The 23,074-nt window shown below is 36.1% G+C and overlaps 1 protein-coding gene across 1 annotated transcript in view; it reads right to left on the bottom strand.

Annotated features, from left to right (window-relative positions):
- LOC150105771 (sister chromatid cohesion protein PDS5 homolog B-like) overlaps nt 1–23,074 on the bottom strand; it is a 699,562-nt gene that overhangs the window by 619,097 nt on the left and 57,391 nt on the right. Inside the window, exon 3 of the mRNA XM_090394553.1 lies at nt 6,496–6,693. Within this exon, the coding sequence (XP_090250679.1) occupies nt 6,496–6,693 (198 nt within the window). The remainder of the gene's footprint in view (nt 1–6,495; nt 6,694–23,074) is intronic.

Below are 23,074 nucleotides of genomic sequence, written 5' to 3'. Positions count from 1 at the left end.
AGTTGCACTGCACTAGGTGACAAATATCTTACATCATTTCTCATAATCCAAGACCATGAGAAATGTGAAAAAATAAAACTAAAAACTCAGCAATACATATGCTGTGTTTTTTGATAAAATGCAGCTGTACTAGTTTACTCAAATGTTTGGGATGATGCATATAAAACCTCCCAAAAATATTTGATGCTGTACAGAGGAGAGGAAGTTGGCTCATAGAGATCCCTCTCTTACACACTCAGTGCACCTTCTATCCTGCAGATGCAATGTTTCAGCACTGTGTCTATTCTAAAGGTACTTCAATGGTCAGTGATTGATTAAATTGTTAACCATCATTCCTTCACTTGCAATTGGAACAGTTAAAACAAGAGCAGTGCATCTCTTTTCAGTGCAAATGCAAAACACAATGAACCTGTTTTCTCTCTTTCATTCCAGCTACTTCTGTCCTCTAGAACAGCCTTCCTTATGAAGTATTTGCACAAACTACAACCTGTAACTCCTCAAGAAAAATAACAATGAACTTCTATCTCAATCCTAACCTGCATCTAACATATGACACTGATGTGTTTATAGGTTATTTGACCTCTCATGAATGGAATCAATAAGAAAAAAAAAAAATGTTTTAATCTATATCAATATTAGGATGTCTGTGTTTGTGGCAACTCATCACCAGAAGAAAGACCCCAATAAGCTTGATTCTAGTTGCTGAGTAGAATTTTTATTTATTTATTTTTTCCAGTTCCCAATTAAGACAATTTTTCACACAAGTCAAACAATTGACCAAATATTGTAAGTAGTTTTTTTTTTTTAAATTCTGGAAACATGGGTTTTTACCTTGCAACACTAAGGAAAAACAACTGAGGAACTCACCACTTCAAATGGTGCAAATTATGGTTTAGGATTATGAGATAGTAACAATTGTTTGCCAAACCACAACATCAATGTTTTCAAAGTATGAGCAATTTGGTAATGAGCTCAGTAAGAACAGAGATTAGCTGCCAACAATTTTCAAAATGTTTGGTTAGGATTAAGAGAATTCGGCATACTCCTTTCAGGAATTTAAAAAACATTCAAGTGTTTAAAATGTGTATGAGGAATATATATATATATATATATATATATATATATTAATATACATGTATTTAATTATATGTATTTGTATTTCCTGCAGCTATAAAAATAGGCTTTTACCACAATATTATTTTAGTATTTCTAGTTTATTTACTTGAAAAAATTCTAGTTTTACCTAAACTACTAAAATCTCATATTACATTCACTAATCTTAGTCTTATAATTAAGACAAGAGAGATGGAATACAAAAGAAACATTGTTTCTTTTGTATTTACATAAAATTCATTAAAAAGAATTTCATAAGAGATATTCTCACACACTCACCCATTTAATTTCAGGAATAAAAAAATCTAACAAAGAAAACAAAATTTCTTTGTAGATCAATTCTAGAATTAACAACTCTCACTTTCCAATAAAATCAATTCATTCAATTTCCAAATGAACCATCTGACTAATTCAAAGAACTCAGGACATGGGTGTAAACAATATCAGAAAACACCAAACAATTTTATCAAAAGATGTTTTATTAACTGTTTATATTTTGCTTAATTTCAAATCAGCATCATCAGAGCACAAACAACTTGTATAGTGACAGTGAGTAAGAGTAAGTGAAACAATACAATTGTAATGGACAAAAGATCTAAAGTCCTATTTTGGCATTCTTTAATGTTGCAAAAAAAATAGAACATTACAGCTACGTGTGAGTTGCTCTTAAGATAACAGTCTCCCAAATTGTTGGCAAATTAATGCAACCATATTTGTTCAGGTTAGGGGAATTCTTCAAAGCCATGGCTGACTCAAAAAATAATCTTTCAGATCTGTAATGACTTCTCAACATGCACATTCATTTTCTTCCATCTAATCCTGCGTGAAAGAGTGTCCAAAGCATGGTCTGCCAGTCCTGACTTACCATAGTAATTACTAAGATAATAAGCCGAAATGCTATTTTACCGGCAAATTTGTTAATTGAAAGGGAGATGGTAAATCCTGTTTTATTTTATAGCCGAGTCCGAAACTCAGATCGAAATCCATAGAGTTTCATGCCGAAAAAAACTATTGGCGAGCCCAAGTGTAAATGATCACTTGGGTAGTACAACACCAGGGCAACTCCATGCAAAGGGGGAGCAAGCTCCGTCACTAACTTTAATATTCTCTCATAATGTAAAAACAGCTCCTAATATTGAAGTTAGTGACGGAGCTTGCTCCACCTTTGCATGCAGTTGCCGATAGTTTTTTCGGCATGAAACTCTATGGATTTCGATCCGAGTTTCGGACCCGGCCATAAAATAAAACAGGATTTACCATCTCCCTTTCAATTACCATAGTAATAGTAGCGAATATATTTTTTCTTCCAAACAGTATTGGTTAACTGATCTTCCTGTTTGCCCATAATAGGCCAAGTCAGTCACAGGGAACTTCATACACTCCAGGGTGTGCTAGAGGATAAAGTTTATCCTTAGGCGAGCAGATCAGAGTTGTTAGTTTAAACCACATTCAAACTTCATGTTAAACTAGCAACTCTCATCTGCTCGCCTAAGGATAAACTTCACCCTCTAGTACACCCTGGAATGTATGAAGTTCCCTGTGACTTGGCTTACTATGGGCAAACAGGAAGATCAGGTAACATCTGCCTGAAGAACATAAAAAATACATTCGCTATTATTACTTTGGTAAGTCAGGACTGGCAGACCACGCTTTGGACACCCCCCCCTTCACACAGGATTAGATGGAAGAAAACGAATGTGCAAATAGCACATTCTATTTGTTCTGTTCTATTCTAGAAGTCGTTAAAGATTATTTTTTGAGTCAGCAAGGCTTTGAATTCTCATAACCTGAACAAATACGGTCGCATTAATTTTCCAAAAATTTGGCAGACTGTTATCTTAAAAGCAACTCCCACACAGCTATAATGTTTACTTTATTTTATTTATTTATTTATTTTATTTTTTTACAACATTAGAGAGTGCCAAAACAGGACTTTAGATCTTTGGTCCATTACAATTGTATTGTTTCACTTACTCACTGTCACGTATACAAGCTGTGTTGTGCTCTGATGATGCTGATTTGAAATTCAGCGAAATATAACCAGTTAATAAAACATCTTTTGATAAAATTGTTTAGTGTTGTTAATACTGTTAAAAATAAGTCCTGAATCAGAAAAATTACTCTACTTCAGAAAGTTTTCCCCATGAAGAGAAATTACAGTAAACTGTTCGTTTTGTAGTTCTCTAAATAAATCTTCATTACATGAATTCATTTCCTTTCTTTGTCTGAATAATACAGTTTTCTTGTCTTTCTGTAATTATACATGCAGTATCAAGCAGAAAGTTGTGCTTAGAAGAAAGATGCAACTTTCTGCTTGATATTAAATGTTCTGTCTTCAGTTTCATCTGTTGACAGGAACAAGCATCTAAATGGAACCCATTATTCTTATGAAACCATAAGAATAATGGGAATGGAACCGTTCCAATCTGACAGCAACATAACATAAAAAAAATTAAGAATCCAAAAGTCTTGCACATGCACTCCAACTTCAAACTGCTGGTATAACTTTAATGGGGCTCTCCTTGTATGAGTATACCTAAACATCATCATCATCATCAAATTCCTGCCATGTACCCTCAAGGGGTGTACAGGATATGACAGTACTACATGAAAAAATTACATCATTACTAACTTCCTATCTCAGATTTGTTCCAGTAGCTGACTTTTCGCTGTTCGCCCTGGTTCCCTGGCGAAAACAACGGGGGCCTTGTTTAACCGGGCGACGCCCCAGCCGGCATGAAATTTTGTCATGTTGTACCATCATTCTATATTTTGGTTTAACCAATAAGAATACAATTTGGTCGGCTAAATCCCAAATTGCCAGCCCATCCTCGTCCGTTCAGTATCCAAGTAGATACCCAACAGGGTGCACCACGAGAAGGTGAGGATTGGACATTAGGTCAGAAGCCCTGGTCGGTTCTCCGCATTCCTTTAAAGGCTATGTGGAGGTCTCCTCTCAGTTATACAGCTTTGACCCTTAAGCACCCCCTGTAAAATAAATTTTCAGATAAGAAAGACAGTATTATACAGTTTCAGTTTATTAAAGTAAAATAATGATAGTTTCTTGATATCTGCCCAACAAAGTGTAGGGCACTTCTTTAAATGAAAATAGCTAACTCCATGCATTGTCTATATTTGTCATTATGAAACGTTGCTGAGGTTTAGTCATATTTTATAACAAAAACTAAAGTTGCAAGCCATTGTAATAACATTTTATAAAATAAATTACATAGTTTTTAGATTCTTTGTAAAGACAAAGACAAGTGAAATTAATTATAATGCTAAATTAAATTCCACAACAGTATTAAAAGAAACTATTACGTTACAGTAAATGGATGAGGGGGGGGACACGTTTAATTATCCCAATTTCTATCCAATTTTTTTCAAGATTGCTTAATAAACGTTATTTAATTTATAAAAATAATAGAATAAAATGTGGTCTATCTGAATGAAAGTCATCAGATACTCCACTTAATATTACCAAAATTACTGTACCAGAAACCATGCAAATGTTATCTGGGGAAGAAAAAAAGTATCAAAGTATCTTCCTGTAGCATTTCTTTTCCAAATAAATATTCACTTCACATGTTAACTTATAAAATATAAAAACTGTTGTATAAAACTGCATAAAGTTTTATAAAACTGTATTTTATGGTTGTATAAAACTATTGTATAAAATTGTAAGAATATAAAATGTGCTTCTTTGACACCCTGAGAAGTCTTGGTAAATATTATTTTCCTTCCTTAAATTACCAACTTATTGTAATTAATAAATTAACAAAAATTCTGAAAATAATTTAACACTTGTCAAAAGTCAAAAGCATTACAACTACGTATCAGGAATAATAATTTTTAAAAAGCAGGAAAAATTAGGTAAAATAAGCAGGAAGTATGAATCCTGAAAAAAATTGATATTAACACAACTTCTATGAGGAACATTCCCAAGTAAAATGAGCATTTACATTCCTTGCATTGAGAATAAATATTCGCAGGCGCACACGTGTGTGTGTGTGTGTAGTGGAAAGAGGAAATAAAGGATTTAAAAAAAAATGAAAGAAAATATAAAGAAAAGCAAATAGATATGTAAGCTTTTTTTTTTATATTTTTTCATTTCAAAGTAAATAATCTTCACATGAGAATTTGTGTGTATAAATGAACCCAAACATTAAGAAACTGAAACAAATAAAATCAATAAAAAAATGTAAAAAAAAAACAGTACACACCCGAGACTTTACTGTTTTTTATGCAACTCCCATCCACAAAGGGTTGTACATCTATAATATATTAGTACTGTTGGTGGACTCAAGATTTTCATTTCTATTTTTAATTATATAGTTTTTTTTGTTTTTTTTTTTGTATTTTTATTTTAAACAACCTAGAAACCCAGCTCTAGGGACCAAACATGGAACTTTTTAAGCCACTTCAGAACTCCAATAAGTGAGATAGTGGTCTCACACCTAAAGACAGTCATACGCGTCCATGTACACAACAGTATTTTAACCTGCAGCCTGCAGGTTAGAAAGTGGATATGCTAAACACTTAGTCAACCAAGGCTAGCAGGTGAGGAATTCTGAAATGACATTTCTGTAATATAAATTATTTTAATCCTTTCCAAAAATCTCCCCTTTTTTTTCATTAATAATTTTTTAAAGTTTTATATATAACTTAATAAATAAGTGTAAATTTCTTCTTTTACTGTCTTTTGATAACAAAATTAAGAAAGCAAAACTTAGCTGCATTCTCTCTCTATATATATTTATTTATTTATTTCTAGATTTCTATTATTATTTAGATGATTAGATATTTAGATTTCTAAATATGCAATGAGTCATTTGTTTATCAGTTAATCTGTTAAAGTGTATGGCTTACATTTAACATCCTGATAGACTTCATGTTCATGTCCATGTCCACAAGCATAAAGATATAATGTAGATGGATAACATAGCTGGTTAGGTAATTAAGCATACTGTGCATTTCAGCTTTCCATCATAATAAATTTCTATTATGATGCAAATTCTTATTATACTGATGAAGTCTAAATTCATTTTATCTACAATGATATTGGAGTTATTTTCTGTTATCTAACTGATCTGTTTTTATGAAGAACCAGTTAAATCAATAAATACATCTTTATGTGTATGCATTTCTCTCTTTTATACAAGAAAAGAATAATGTATTTTGTATTTTAATAATGAATTTACAAATGAATAATCTGTTAATTATTTTATTAACACATCATATGTAATACATGCCTAAGGCAATTTGTCTTCTTCAAAACAAATGTTATAAAATAGTTTAAAATTATTAATTTGATATATAATGTGTAATTACATATAGTCTGTACAGAAGCAATGGTAAACTGCTAAATGGAAAATAACTCACTTTTAACTGATTAGGATTTTTGTATGGTGCATCAGGAGCAAATACCCTGAACACATCAGCAATACAGCACGCAGCTAGCAAACGTACATCTTTGCTTGGATGCTCTAGAAAATGTTCTGAAGCAAGATGTAATGCAAGTGGTATATATTTTGTATTGTCATCATCCTGTCCCATATTCTGAAAAGCTTGAGCACAATCCTATAAAAATATTGAATTTTTTTTTTTTTAATTTCTACAAAAACACTGTTTTCTAAAAGATTTACTTTAGAAAATCAAATACATACTTCTGATTTCACCTGGCTATAAAATATTAACAGTGTGATATACACATATATATTTAAGTAACCTTTTGTAATTTTTACAGAACATTATATACACTGATAATTATTTTATAAAAACAGATAATGCATGTATTCATCCACATATCATGTTCACCATACGAGAAGAAGCCAACCTTTGATTTCTGTTTTTCTTACTAAAGTACTACTTTGTTATCTTCTTCTCAGATATGTTTAGTTCTCAGATTCATTTATGAATCTGTCTGCTGCTGACTTGCATTCACAGGATGATACATACATAAAAAATCTCCCATCACCATCTTAGCCAAGACAAGCAATGAGATAACTGCAGAACAATCATAAATATCACTCTCTTGTAACAAAAACACCATTCATTATCATAACAAGGGCTCCAGAAATACAACTTAAGTCTACTAGCAAGAAAAAAAAGTTCACTCACCCAAAGTATTGATCTACTTTATATAAATAGTCAACTATTTACTTGGTGGTATATTGTTATAGACCTGGTAATGTGGATGGTGGTGATAGTGAAATGTATAGTCAAATAAGCCAAGCAAATAAGAAAAGGGTGATCATTATGGGTGATTTTAACTATGGCAATATAGACTGGAATGAAGAGATAGCAACTGGAAGTAAAGAAAATGAGTTTCTTGAGTTTTTGAGGGATAACTACCTCAGACAGTATGTAACACAGGTCACACAAGGATTAAGGGTCTTGGATTTGGTCATCTCATCAGAGGATGTAATTATAAATGAGGTGTCAAATCATCCACCAATTGGTAAAAGTGACCATGAAGTGATTACCTGGGTGGTTGCCAGAAATGCGAGGACCCCCTGTGAAAAAAGGGTATATGTGGAACTACAAGGGGGGGGGGGGGATATGAAGAGCTCAAGAGACAGCTTGCGGGTGTAGCATGGAATGAGGAGTTAGCTGGAAAAGAGATCAATGCAGCTTGGGGGATTTTCAAAAACTATTTAGTAGATGCAATGTCTAAATGCATTCCAAGGGTGAGAAGGTTAAATAAGGTAGGTGTGAGATGGATGAATAAAGAGATTAAGCATGTGATACAGAGAAAAAGGGCATTGTGGAGGCAGCATAAGAGAAGTGGAAGAGCCAATTTCATGAGGTCTACAAAGACCAGGCAAGGAGGGTGACTTGGTTGGTGAGAGTAGCTAAAGAGAGGTATGAACAGCAGTTAGCTAATGAAGTCAAAAAGAATCCTAGGGAGTTCTTTTGATATGTAGCCAGCAAAAGAAAGAATGATTATGGAAGGATGACATTGATTGGAGGAAATGGTATAAAGACAGCTGTTGCAGAATGTGTGGTGGAGATACTTAATGAGCAGTTCATAAAGATCTTTCAATCTTGTGAATGTGACTTCATGGAGAGATGGAGAGCAGTTGATGATGGGGAGGAGAGACTGACTAAGTGAGCAAGAGGTGTTTGGGGAGTTGAGTAAACTAGATGTAAATAAGGCTGTGGGACTTGATAATATATCACCACGTCTTCTGAAGGAATGTGCCAGAGAGTTGACACCTACCTTGACATATTTTTTTAATACGAGTCTTGCACTTGGTCAAGTCCCTAAAGAGTGGAAGGAGGGCAAGATTGTGCCACTTCATAAAGGAGGTGATCGAACTCAAGTATCAAACTATAGGCCTATCTGTGTGTCAGGTGTTGTGGTTAAGTTGTTGGAGAAGCTTGTGAGAACTAGGATCCAGAGTTGGGTTGACAACAATGGTATTATCTTTGATGGACAGCATGGATTTGCTAAAGGGAGGTCATGTTTTAGTAATCTACTTACTTATTACAATAAAGTGACTGCTTCCTTGGACAGAGGAGAAGGATACACAGTAATATACTTGGATTTTGCAAAGAGTACCTCATGATAAGTTGACAGTCAAACTAGAGCAGATGGGGTTGGATATTAGATTAGTGCATTGGATTGGAGACTGGCTATCTGATAGGTATCAACAAGTTGTGTATGGGGGGGTGCGATATAGAGGAAAGTCACCAGTGAAATGCCTCAGGGGTCTGTTTTAGGGCCATTACTATTTAACTTGTATATTAATAATATTAGCGAAGATTTGGATGGAGATATTCAGTTGTTTGCAGATAATGCAAAGTTGGGACGAACCATAAAGAGTAGTGAAGATGTTGTGGCCTTGCAAGAAGACTTGAATAAATTGAGTGATTGGGCATGGAAATGGAGGATGTGAGTTTAATGTTGCCAAATGTAAGTTTTTAAAATTTGGAAAACAAAGATGGGATGCAGAATTTATGCTTGGTGAGGATATATTGTTGAAGGTGGAGGAAATAAGAAATCTGGAGGTGATAGTGGATAAGGATCTCAAATTTAGGGGACACATAGCCAAAATTGTGAAGACAATACAAAGGCATCTGGGAATGATGCGGAGGACACTGACTTGTAGAAGTATGGAAATTCTTGTTCCATTGTATAAGGCTTTGATTAGGCCACACATGGACTATTATGCCCAGATTTGGTCACCTGGTTTTCAGAAGGATGAAGAGATGTTGGAAAGGGTCCAAAGGCGACTGACTAAGGTAGTTTCTGACCTCTGGAATGTTGAGCATGAGGAAAGATTGAAAAGATGTAATCTGCAGAGTCTGGTGGAGTGGAGGAAGAGAGGAGATATGATAGAGACCTACAAGTTATATCTTTTATATCTTTTTCCTTCTGCTTATAGTGTTTGCAATGTCCGTTCCAGACTTGCTGCACCTTCTTCAATCAGGACAATGTGATCTGCAAAGCAGAGGTAGTTTATTCTCATGCCATTTATTGAAATGCCTCCACCTTCTTCTTTAATCTTATCTAGTGTTCTTCCCATATATATGATGAAGATCATCATCATCATACGTATCAAGGATTCAGGCCTAGTATGGCCTGTTCCGGCCTTAGAAGTCATCGTTGAATCGTTTAAGAGGACGTCCTGGTTTTCTTTTTCCTAATGGCTTGTGCTTTAAGGCTTGTTTCGGTAATCTTTCTGTTTTCATTCTTTGAACGTGTTCATCCATTTATATTTATATATATATATATATATAATCTTTTTTTTTTTTTTTCAATTACTGGTTCTTGGTTTAATTCTTTCATAATATCTTCGTTTCTTTTGTGGTCAAATAGGGTATACTTTGCAGTGATGATGAAGAATATGATGAAGATAACTGGTGATATTGGGTTCCCTTGTCTTGTGCCCTGACTAGTGGCAAACCAATCTCCAGTCGCACCCCTGCTATCCTGACTGTTGCTTGTGCCTGGCTGTTTATCTTTCAACAGGCAGATCAATTTATTGTCCACACCATAGGATTCCAAGAGTCCAATGTTATATTTTGGTCAATATTATCAAATGCTTTTTGGAAGTCCACAAAACAGCAGTATATCTTTTTGTTCTTTCTTCAAGCTTTCTCTGCTATTAATCTTAGTGCAAGTATTTGTTGCACTGCAATTTGATCTTTTCGAAATCTGGCTTGCTCATCAGGAAGATTTGTCTCCATATGACCCTTCAAGGCATTCGGTAAGTATTTTCATCAGCACTTTGCCAAGATGACTCATTAGTGCAATAGTTCTGTAATCGCTGCATTTCTTATGAAGAACAACCAAGCCTGATTTTTTCCGCTCTTCGGGGGCATACCCTGATCTCTATATTTCGTTATATAGCTTATGCATTTCTTTTACAACCAATTCTCCCCCATATTTTAGCAATTTTTTTTATTTACAATATAATCTTTAATTTAGAATAACAAAAATGCTCTGTATATGACAGCAACTCAAATGAAAATTCTTCTTATATCTTAAAATCACAGAACACTGAATAAAACATATTTTGTTTTCTTCCAAGACACTTCTTGTTCTTCACTTCACAATCTTTTCACAATGAGATAAGCTTATTTAATCATTTCTGATAACACAGCGGTGACATTCACTTCATTCGCTATTGACAACATGTCATACACAACGTGTTTACATACAAACATCACAAAAACTTTGACAGCTCATACAAAACCATAATTAAGTTCTAGTAACTAATTTTAATAGATTTATTTCAGACCTAAGCAAGACCAGTAGCCAAAGATAAAAAAAATAACATCTCGAAACATCTTACTTGTGAGGTTTTGAGAGTTTTGTTGCGAGTTTAACAGTATTAAACTCGCAACAAAATAGTACTGCATTAATAAGTTCTACTTTAAATTCACTTAATATATTTTAAACTTGTGAGATATCTGAATTTTAATACAGATATCCTACACAATAATATCCTCTAATTTGGTTACCAATCTGCCAGTGTCATCGACTAGCATCATCCTCCCACAGTTATTTTTCCTTCTACTTGCCACATATCAAAAGAACTCGCTAGGACTTTTCTTAGCTAAATTGGCTAACTTCTTCTCATATCGCATGATTGCTGCCTTTACCAATCGAGTTACCTTCCTGGCCCGCTCTCTGTGCTCTTCATGCAACTGTTCATTACCAATATTCTTCTTCTTACTTCTTCCAAATTTCATTTTTAATCTCTTCATTCATCCATTTTCCTCCTACCTTATTTAGTCTTTTCACCTTTGGAATATACTCAAAAATTGCTGCTGTTAAATAGCTCTTGTTCAATGCTGAAAGAGCATCCTTCCCACTCAACTCCTCTTTCCACACTACAGCTTCCAGTTGTCTACTAAGCTTTCCATAATCACCAGCCATGTACTTCCATATATACTCCCTTCTTCACAGAAGTCTCATGGGAGTAGCTGCAACCCAAGTGATCACTTCATGGTTACTCTCATCAACCAGGGGAAGATTAAACACTCCATTTACAATCACATCCTCTGATGATATAACCAGAACTATGACATTTAATCCTTATGTCCAGTCCATTACATACCGGCAAAGATTGCTGTCTCTTAAGAACTCGAGAAATTCATTCACCTTATTTCCTGATGCTATTCCTTCATTTCAATTAATATTACCATAGTTGAAATCACCCATAATGATCACCGTTTAATTGCTCACTAAGTCAAGTGGCTTATAAATTTCTTTGTCTCCACCTCAGCGAATATCTCATTTTACAACTTCCACTTCACACCATGTGTTTCAATCTTGCACAGACACAATTCCCTGCTATGATCAGCAGAACTCCATCTCCCTTCTCGCCTTTCCTATCTTCACGAAAAGGTTCATACAGGATTTCAACTGATGGAATTTTTCATTTTATGGAGGGTAAAGAAAGGATGAAAGGGCATCCTTGGAATTTGAGAATGAATGCCTTCAAGAAAGGGGTAAGATCTATATTTTTCTCTCATGGATTGTCATTAGATGTGTGCAAAAGTAATGGGAATGAATTCAAGAATAAGTGTGACAGCTGGTGTGTGTGTGTGTGTGTGTGTGTGTGTGTGTGTGTGTGTGTGTGTGTGTGTGTGTGTGTGTGTGTGTGTAGTATGTGGCCTCCCTCGGTGACCACTTAGAGATCTCTCTTAATAATTTTTAATCCTGTCAACATGTCATCTCATCCAACCATGTTTCACTTATTCCAACTATTTTTGGACACAAACTCAATCAATGTAATAATTTCATCTCCCTCATTTTTGATACTCCTAGCATTTATACATCCTATCCTAATTTTACGCTCATGCATAAACCTACACTTTTTACTGTGTAGGCATTTGGAACTGAAATCCTACAGAATAGATTGGTTACTCCTTATTCCTAGAGGTATCCTATGACTGTAGCCTGTGTTCACGGGGCCGGTTTGAATGCTTGTGGGATGAAAACCCCCAGATAAACTGGGTGGGAAACCATGCTATACACACCCAAGACAGGATAATTTGGCTATGGCTGAGGAAGATCCTTGAGCTCCTCACGTCGTCGACGGGAATCGAACCTAGGACACTCCTTTCCCAGGCATACGGTTGCAAGGCACATAGCCACTAGGCTAACCGCGCAGACATTTTGTGTAGATATAAAATAGATACATCTCTAAGAAAGTGTTCAAAAATATGTACTCTTTTTTGGCATACATCCATGACTCAAGCACAAATTGCCAATGAGTGGGGTGTTCGTTTGGATACTGTTAATGCAATTTTAATAAGGTTTAGGGAGGCAGGCACCTTTTCTTCTGAGTGAAAGGGGAAAAGCAGATGAAAAATGAAAATTATACTTACTAGTTAAGAAAAGCAAAATGAGCCCAAGACTGAATGCTGTAGACTTAAATAGAGACTTGGCAGCTAGTAAGATTAATGTTTCTAAGATTGCTGGAACCCCACAGACCACAAAAAAAAAAAAAAGTTGATGAAGGCTATGCAGATAAAGAGGCTCCAGTGGACAAAAGTGTACAAAGATTGAACTGTTGAGAAGTGGAAGAAAGTCATATTCTCAGATGAGAGACATTTCTTAGTACAAGGAGAGAGAGAGTACCCTACATTCATAAATCAGTAGCTGAGAAGACATCTCCTGCCTACCTTCAACAAGCTCCTAAACACCCAGCGAAAAAAAAAAGATGTTCTGGGGTTGTTTTACACATGACAGTCCAGGATCAGTTGTGCCTGTTGACGTATGATGAAAAGTGACCAATACATAAAAATACTGGAGAAAAGAGTGGTCCTGCAGATCCAGAAAGACAAAGAACTCACCTTCCAACAAGATCTCGCTCCATGCCACACTTCAAAAAAAGTGAAAGAGTTCCTCAAAAATCACGACATCCAACTGCTTCAGTAAGCAGGTAACACTCCTGACATTAACACAATAGAATATTTGTGGGCCATAGTGAAAAATAGTCTTGGAATATTAAATTGTGATACAAAGGATAACTTAATACAATCCATGTATTAACCACTCGACCAGCCAGGCCGGTCGAGTAGTTAGCATGTCCGCTCTCCAGTCAAGAGGCTGCGGGTTCGAATCCCACCTTGGGCATGGATGTTTGTGATTGTCTGTGGAAATATTAGTGGTGGTCGGCGGTAGATGCTGTTGGTGTAGTTGCAGTCAGTTGGTGGATTGCGAGTGGTGGAAGCAGAGTTGGAGCAGATGCCCTCCCTCGATGAGTCTTTGGAATCCCTGGAGGTGTAATAATAATATAAAAATAAGAAAAATATGTTCTACATTGGTATAGTCCATGCCTAAGTGAATTAATGAACTTATCAGCAAAAGAGGAGCACATATAAATTATTAGGCAAAGTTGGAGTTTAATTTTTGTACTTATTTTCTTGTGAAATTAACATTTTTCTTTAAAATGTGCGTGTTTGAATTAATTTGCTCATACTGTATGATAGTTCCCAAAGGTTTAAATTGGGAAATTACTCATGTGAAGCAAATTTTCTTAAAGTGAGCCAGCAATTAATAAACTTAAATAAAAATAATAAAATTAAAAAGTCAGCAATTAATGAACTATGTAAACTTGACATCCAAAATAAGAACTGCCACCCCTTGAGATAAAATATTTCCTACAGTAAAATTTTAAAATTCTCATATATATGAAACACACACACACACACACACACACACACACACACACACACACACACACACACACACACACACACTCTCTCTCTCTCTCTCTCTTAAATATTCTGTTGTTAGAAGTTTTTTCACTTGGTTATACTACAAATTAAAGATACCAAGAAATTATATACTGGTTTAATCCTTGATCCAAAAGTAAGCAAACAAAGTTTATGCCTGAAGTATTTTCAGGACTGGAGCAACTCGTGGTAAAGGTGGTAATGACTTCACATCACCTGCTTTAGTATCCCATAATGCAAAGCACATCTCTTTACAGACATGTATAATGCTATACATTATGGGAAGGGTCACTACCCAGACCAGTTTGAGGTCTCTTCGGTGGGAGCCAGACCCAGAGTTAATACTTAGGTTGAAGTAATGCAGAAGTCATATTTTCCTATACCAGTTGCCAAAAGGTGTCACACCTTTGGCAACTTATTAAATTACTCTCGATTAGAGAAAAGTTGTTGGAAGTTATTTCACTTGGTTATAGTCTGGGGAGTGTCCCTTCCCATAATGCATAGTATTATACACGTCTACAAGGAAATGTGCTTTGCATTATGGGATACTAAGGCAAGCGATATAAAGTCATACCACCTTTACCATGAGTTGCCCCAGTCCTGAAAATACTTCAGGCGCAAACTTTGTTTACTTATACTTGGATAAAGGATTAAAGGATCAAACAATCTCACACCAAATGGCCTCAAATGTGCTCTTTTCTCTATCCTGCAATTCAACTTCTATTCTCCTTGGCTGTAGCTCATCAGCTATCATCAACAATACTCCTCCCCCCATTTTACTCTCTCTGTCATTCCTGAACACACTATACCCATCACATTCAATCCCACTAGCTATATCATCTACAGTCAGCCATGTTTCACTAATACCAACAACCTGTGGTCTGGAAGTGCCAACCATGGCCAAAAACTCTTCCTTCTTGTTCCTAATACTCCTAGTATTAGTGTACATGAATTTAAGACCCCCATTAGCCCCAACCCTACCTTGATGCCTTATATTAACTATCCCACTCTGGTTTGTTGTCCTTATTTGCTCTAGCATATTATATTCATTCTTACATTCAACTGCCTCCCTAAGGACTATATATCTACTCCCCCCCCCCTTAACGAATCTAGTTTCCCTGAATTTGCACATCCACTACATTCAGCAATACTTTCTCAAGTCTTCTTACACCATAACCATTCAAATGCAAGCCATCCATCTTATATAGATCCTTTCGCCCATCAAACTCACTCCACACGTCCACAAATTCCACACCACTCGTCATACATAACCCACGCATAAAGTCATTCGCAATTATGGCCCTCCTTTTAAACATTTCACTGTCATACCATGGCAAAAGACTAATCATTCTAACTCTCTCACTCTTTTCTTTTGCTACCTCAAACAATTCATTCAGGTCTTCTATCATTTCCATTTTATCTCCTTTCAAATCATTCGTACCTGCCACAACAATCATTTCTTTCACCCTTTCCTTTTGCTCTCTAATAGACTCAGTTACATCCTTTATGGTGGCACCAGGTTGGTACGATTTTGTCAAATCCTCTACTAACACACCTCGTACTAACGAGTCTCCATACAGCACTCTATCCTTCATTTTGTTCATGTTCACATTCATACGCCTATTTTTCCTGTCATACCTTTTATTATTGGTTGGTTCATTCAGTCGACTTTTGTTCATGCACTCTAGCCGCTGTTTTGCCCTTTCTATCGCACCATTCAACAACGCGATCTCATTCAATGCATCTATCTCATCTTTTTTATTCTCTGAGAAACCATTAATACTATCATTCACACTTTCTACATTCACACTCTCATAATTCTCATGTACAACCTTGCCGTTTCTTGTCATATCGCTATTCTCTTCATTCTGAAGTTTGACAAAAATATCACACTCACGATCCGAAATACACTTCAATTCTTCATTCTCCCTACATTTTCTACACACATTCAATCCTTTATTATCATCTATCCACACTCCGACCGCACTCCGCAAAGCGTACATTTCACAGCTAGTACACTTACTCATTTCTTTTATACTACCATTCTTTGATAAAGGCGACGAACCATCATTACTGGCCGCCATTTTCCTTCGTACAGGTGCCATAATTATTGCAATGTGTTTTATCAAATAATAAGTTATACACACCAAAAACACACAAACAGACGCACTAAAATACGCAAGGCAAACAAAACTACGCAATATTAACTAATTTTATCAACGATAACTGAAAATAATACTTATCTTATCAGGAGCTTGCACGAACACTCTATGTGAGATTGTAGCTAGCAGAACTAAATATACAATTGGGTGCTGCTATAGACCAGGTGATGGAAAAGATGGTGGTGACAATATGCACAAGCAAATAGAAGAAATGAGTGGAAGGAGGGTGATTATTATGGGAGATTTTAACTATGGTCGCATTGATTGGAGTGAGGAGAGGACACACGGGAGGAAGGAATTGGATTTTATGCGGTTATTAAGGGATAACTATCTGCGACAGCATGTAATGGAAAATACTAGGGGTCAGAGAGTGCTTGACCTAGTAATTACATCTGAGGATTTGGCTGTAACAAATATGACCACATTGCCACCAATCGGTGAGAGTGATCATAGGGTCTTGACTTGGGAGGTGGCTAAAGGTGTAGAATTTTCAATTAAGACAGGGTACATGTGGAATTATCGGGCTGGAAAGTATGACAAGCTTAGGAGTTTGATTGGCTCAATTCCATGGCATGTACAACTGCAAGGACTAGAAGTTGATAGTGCATGGGAGGTAGTTAAGATGTGCTTGCATGAAGCAATGGCTGACTGTATACCTAGAGTTCGAATAATAAATCAAGTAGGGGTTAAATGGATGAATAACACCATTAAGCTTGAGCTGCAAAAAAAGAAACAACTATGGAGGGAATTTAAGGAGAAAGGTGACCGGCAGGCACATGAACGGTATAAAGCGCAGGCCAGAAGGGTGACGAGTGTGGTAAGAAAAGCAAAAAAGGATTACGAAAGAACATTGGCCATGCAGGCTAAAGAGAATCCTAAACAGTTTTTTAGATATGTAGCAAGTAAAAGGAAAAATGTACATGGCAGAATGATTTTAAGGAATGCCGATGGTAGGGAGGTAACTGAATCAGTTGAGATAGCTGAGTTACTGAGTGAGCACTTTGCAAGAATATATCATCCAGGTGGTGACATTGCAGAAACGAATAAACCAGTAGATTATACGGGAATTATGGTGAATGAAGTGGAGGTGAGTAGTCTATTGCATAACCTCAATGTCAATACATCTGTGGAATTGGATGGTATACCAGCTCGTGTAGTACGAGAAGCAGCTAAAGAATTGTCAGTACCCTTGACCATTTTGTTTAATTTGAGTCTCGGGTCTGGGTTAGTCCCGAGCGGGTGGAAGGAGGGGAAAATAGTTCCACTGCATAAAGGTGGTTCCAAGACTGCTGTTGTAAATTACCGACTGATTAGCATATCAGGAATCATTGTCAAGGTCTTAGAGAAATTAGTCAAGAAAAGAATACAGGATTGGATAGATGAAAATGGGATATTGTATGGGGGACAACATGGTTTTGTGAAGGGTAGATCATGCCTCAGTAACTTGCTCACGTTTTATAACACAGTGATGGCTGAACTGGATAGGGGTAATGGGTTTACAGTGATACTACTGGACCTTGCCAAGGCCTTTGACAGGATACCACATGGAACCCTAATCAGTAAACTGGAGCAGATGGGGATAGATATAGGGTTGGTAAGATGGATAGGAGGGTGGTTGAAGGAGAGATACCAGAGAGTGGTTTATTCAGGAGTGGAGTCAAAAAGACGTCTTGTGACTAGTGGAGTGCCGCAGGGCTCTGTTCTTGGACCACTGCTTTTCAATTTGTTCATCAATGATATTGGAAAGGATTTGAGAGGAAGTGTTCACTTGTTTGCTGATGATGCAAAGTTGGGTAGAGCAATTGTGAGTGCACAGGATGTCAAAATTTTACAGGATGATTTGGATAGTTTGGAGGACTGGGCTAGGAAAAATGGAGGTCAGTTTAATGTGGCAAAGTGTAAGGTTATGCACTTTGGAGTGAAAAGAATAGCAGCAGTATATCGCATAGGTGGAACCGTACTCCAGGAGATTGATGAGGCCAGGGATTTGGGAGTGCTGGTGGATAGGGAGTTGAAATTTAGGAGGCACATTGCAAAAGTAACTAAAACAGCTCACCAAATCACTTGGCTTATGAAAAATACTTTAACATGCAGAGAGAAGCAAGTTGTTGTTCCTCTGTATTGAGCCTTGATAAGACCCCATCTGGACTTCTGTGCCCAGTTATGGGCACCAGGGTTTCTTCGTGATGGGGAGGAAGTGGAGAGGGTCCAGAGACAAGTGACCAAGATGATAGCAGGTCTGTGGAATGAACCTTATGAGAATAGGTTGAGGATTTGTGGGTTGCAGAAATTGGACGATAGGCGAAGGAGGGGCGATATGATTGAGACATTCAAATTACTGAAGGGTTTTTATAAGATTGATCCAGAAGATATTTTTATAAATATGACTGGTGGTGGGAGGACTAGGGGCCATGCATGGAAGCTGGGCAAGAGCGTGGTTGACAAGGGTGTTACAGCTAGGTTTTTTACTTGGAGAGTGGTGAATGAGTGGAATAAGCTTCCAGAGTCTGTTGTGGGTGCTACGACCGTGAATGAGTTCAAGACAAGATATGATAGATACTGTGTGAATGTTGAATAGTTGTTCCAGACATGATGTTAGGGCCTCCCTCGATGAGTCTGTCGACTCCATGGAGTTTCCCGGAACAATAATAATAATAATAATTTGTTGGTATCTTTAATCGAAATATTCTGATTATAAAGTTTTCTTCACAAGTAATTCAAAACTATCAAACCATCTAAAAAATACAGAAAAGGAAACAATCTATGAAATTCTACATTGTTATAATATTGTTCATTGCTTTCCCTGCTAACCCAACTGCAACATTATCTACACTGGATCTACAATTAGATCTCTAGATTCTTGAGTAAATGAACATAAAATACCATGATTGCCATGTACCAAATCCTAATATTCCACTAAAACTTCTAAACCCACAATCGGTGAAGTGGCTGCCTGCATGTGCAGTTATTACATATAATCATATCCCCCAAATGTAAAACGTAACAATTCTCAACTTTCAAAAAAATAAAATAAAATTATGAATATTAGAGGCTATAGATAAAAACACATGGCAACATTGTTGACATCCACAGCCCTGCATTATCTCTGAGGTTTGACAGCTCCATGACTTCAATATAAATACAAAACTTTCCTACTATCAAAACGCTACAGATCACACTTGTGCACACTATATATTAATAGAATGCAGTACAAACCTTTCCATATTCGATAGCTGTTCCAAAACAGTTTCATTTAACCTCAAAAATTGATTTGTTTACCCTTATTGCCTCTTTAATCATATATTCTAATATGTTTCTCAAGTTCTTAGGTCTTTTAAATGTCTTTTTTTTATATTTCAAGTTTTCAGAATTCTTAGGCCTTTAATGCATCTTTTTAGTTCGATCCACTTTTATTCTATTTTTTTTATTTTTATCTTTGCTCTTTTACTTATCATCAATACCATACTTATTATTTATTTCATCAGTATCACACTCATTCAGTGCTGATTTATTTTATTTCATCATCTTTTATATCAATTTTGATAAATCTCAACCTCTAAGAAAAAAAATACCTAAAGATTTTACTGCCAATACAGTAAAGGTAGAAAATGATACTTATTCATAATCACTTAAATTAATGTTTTTTGTTTTTGTGTGTGTGTGTGTTTTTTGACACTTTAATTTAAAAAGAGTTATAGCAAAAAAAAAAAAAAAAACATTCTGTATTGTATGTAAGTTGCTCCATAGAATAAAGCTTCCTTATTACCATATATTAGCATAAATCTTACCGGGAATACCTGATCAGTAGGGAAATAGGACTGGATACTGAATGAAAGAAGATAGCAGATCAAACCGAATTCCATAGTGCCTTAAACCACAAATAAGCATGATGGTGCAATCATGCTTGTTTGTACCAAATCATTATTATTATTCAGGCCTCCATGGAGTCAAAAGACTCATCATGGGAGGTCCCACCTAAGAAACACAAAGTCTATCATACCACTGCTTGAACTCATTGACCGTTCTCACTCTCACCACTCCATCAGGCAATGCATTCCATGGTTCACCCACCCTCCATGCAAAGAAACCACTCTTCACCCTCTTGCTCACAGTTTCCTTTCATAACTTCCAGGGATGGCCTCTTGTCATCACTGCTTCCCGCTGTTCAACCAAGCGAAAGAACTCCACAGTGTCAACCCTGTAGCCACCTCTCAACAGTTAAAAAGTCTCAATCATATCACCTCTCCTTCTTCTATCCATCAAACTCTTTTATCATGCTTGATAAAATGCCATAGCAGCTGAGATCTCACTCAGTCAAACTAGGTCCCACTGCTGTCATCAGAGAACTAGGGCTAACAGTGAAAATTTAGCTATAACAAACTTGACAACATCAGAATTATCACTGGAAAAGAAGTGTAACTCAGAGAAAAATTAGTGAAGTATCATGTTGACAAAATTGGTGTTAATGAAACAAGGAAAAACAAGTGAGATTATGCTAAAACAGATGAGATGCTAAAAAATGCCAATATATTTGGCAACAGTGACCAAGATAAGGAAAGCAAAGCTATAGTAGTCAACACTAAACGTGTGAAAAGCAATTTTAAAATTGCTTTCAAAATTTCAAAATTTAGCCGGCCTGGTTGGCCAAGTGGTCAGATTATCCACTCTCCAGCCAAAAGACTGTGAGCTCGAATCCCGCTATGGCCATGGATGTTTGTCATTGTCTGTGAAAATACTTATGGTGGTGCAGATGATATGGTTTGCTGTAGTTAGTGGATTGATTGGTGGAGGTGGAACACTGTGGAGTAGGTGCTCCAAGGAGTCCAAAGACTCTTGATGAGTCTTTGGACTCCTTGGAGGTGTCACGTAATAATAATACCCGTGTGGTGACTGGGATTAAAGAATAGTCCCAAAGTAGCCCATGCATGTTATAAGAGGCAACTAAAATAGGTATCCAGTGCCTTGGGGTATAGCTGGGCCACCCTGCCTCCAGAGGACAAAAATTTGGAGGGCTGGTCTTCCAAGGTTGGGGTTTTGGCAATGGGCTAACAACCCATTCCTCTAAAAAAATCTTTTGTTAAGAAAGCCGAACTAACTTCAAGGAAATGACACATGAAAGGGAAAAGGTTAACGAATTTTGGAACATGAAATGTCAGAACAATGTTACAAGTAGGGAAAATTGCTTAGTATAGTAGAAGAGTTAAAAAAATATGAATTGGATATTACAACATTACAATGGAGAGGAAAAGAAGAATAAACAAAAAATATTATTATATTATGTATTATAGTGGTGCTAAAAAACAAGGAAATATGGAGTCGGATTATTATTAGAAAAAAGATAAAATCAATTTTAGGATTCATGCCAATAAATGTAATAATTTGCAAGTTACGAATTAAAGGGAAATTCCATAATATCACTTTCATTAATGCATATGTCCCAAAGGCCATAAACCAGCGAAATCCTTGTACATTCATTGGGACATGGAATGTGAGAACCCTCCTACAAATTGGAAAATTTGAAGAGAGAGAAATGGACAGATTAAAAATAGCCATATTGGGAATTAGTGAGATGAGATAGAATGGAACTGGTGACTTTTGGAGTAGTGATTACAGAATCATTTATTTAGGTGACTTGACAGCAAAAAAAAATGGAGTTGCGGTGGTTCTCAATAAGAATGGGGAAGAAGAGTAATCAACTCAGTAAAATGTAGTAGCAGATTGATAATGGTAAAGCTTAGGGACCAACAAATATTATAATAATACAAGCTTACATGTGCCTACTGGCGACCACAATGATGAAGAAGTTGAGAGAGTATATGTAGATATTCAAAATCTAATCAAACTCACCAAAAAGGAAGATAATCTTATTGTCATGGGTGATTGGAATGCAATCACTGGTGAAGACAAAGATGGTAGAGAGGTGGGAAAGTATGGACTTGGATGCCAAAATGAAAGAGGAGATAGACTTTTGAAGTTCTGCCACCAATTGAATCTGATCATTACTAATACCTGGTATGAAGTACCAAAAAGAAGAAGGTATATTTGGAAAATGCCAGGGGATATAGGAAGGTACCAAATAGATTATATTATGACAAAAAATAGATTTAAAAATCAAGTAAAATCATGCAAAAGTTACACGAGAGCTGATGTTCAGAGTGACCACAATTTGGTTTTATTAAAATGCAATCTGAAAATTAAAAAGCTATCACAACCAAGGAAAAGGCCCAAATGAAACATAAACAACAACCTGAAAACAGGAAAAACCATAGAAACTATAAACAGCAAACTGATGAAAGCATTAAAACTGGAGAGAGAGAGAGAGGGAAAAGAAAAACATAGAGGGAAAAGTGGACTCACTTGAAGGATACAATCATCAAGGCTGCCAATGATTGCATAGGATTAAGGAACAAGCAAATAAAAAAGCCATGGATTACCCAGGACATTCTACATCTAATAGATGAAAGAAGAAAATACAAAAACCTCCCTAAATGAAGAAAGCAAAGACACATATAAACATAAAAAATATGATAAATAGAAAGTGTAAAGAAGCAAAAGAAAAATGGTATACAGAAAAATGTAAAGAAATAGAAGATCTAACA

The sequence above is a fragment of the Typopeltis vanoorti genome, chromosome 6 (genome assembly GCF_054136105.1).
Source record: "Typopeltis vanoorti isolate ZY-2024b chromosome 6, IOZ_Tvanoo_1.0, whole genome shotgun sequence".
In the NCBI taxonomy this organism is placed as follows: domain Eukaryota; kingdom Metazoa; phylum Arthropoda; class Arachnida; order Uropygi; family Thelyphonidae; genus Typopeltis; species Typopeltis vanoorti.
This window is presented reverse-complemented; position numbering and strand designations above follow the sequence as displayed.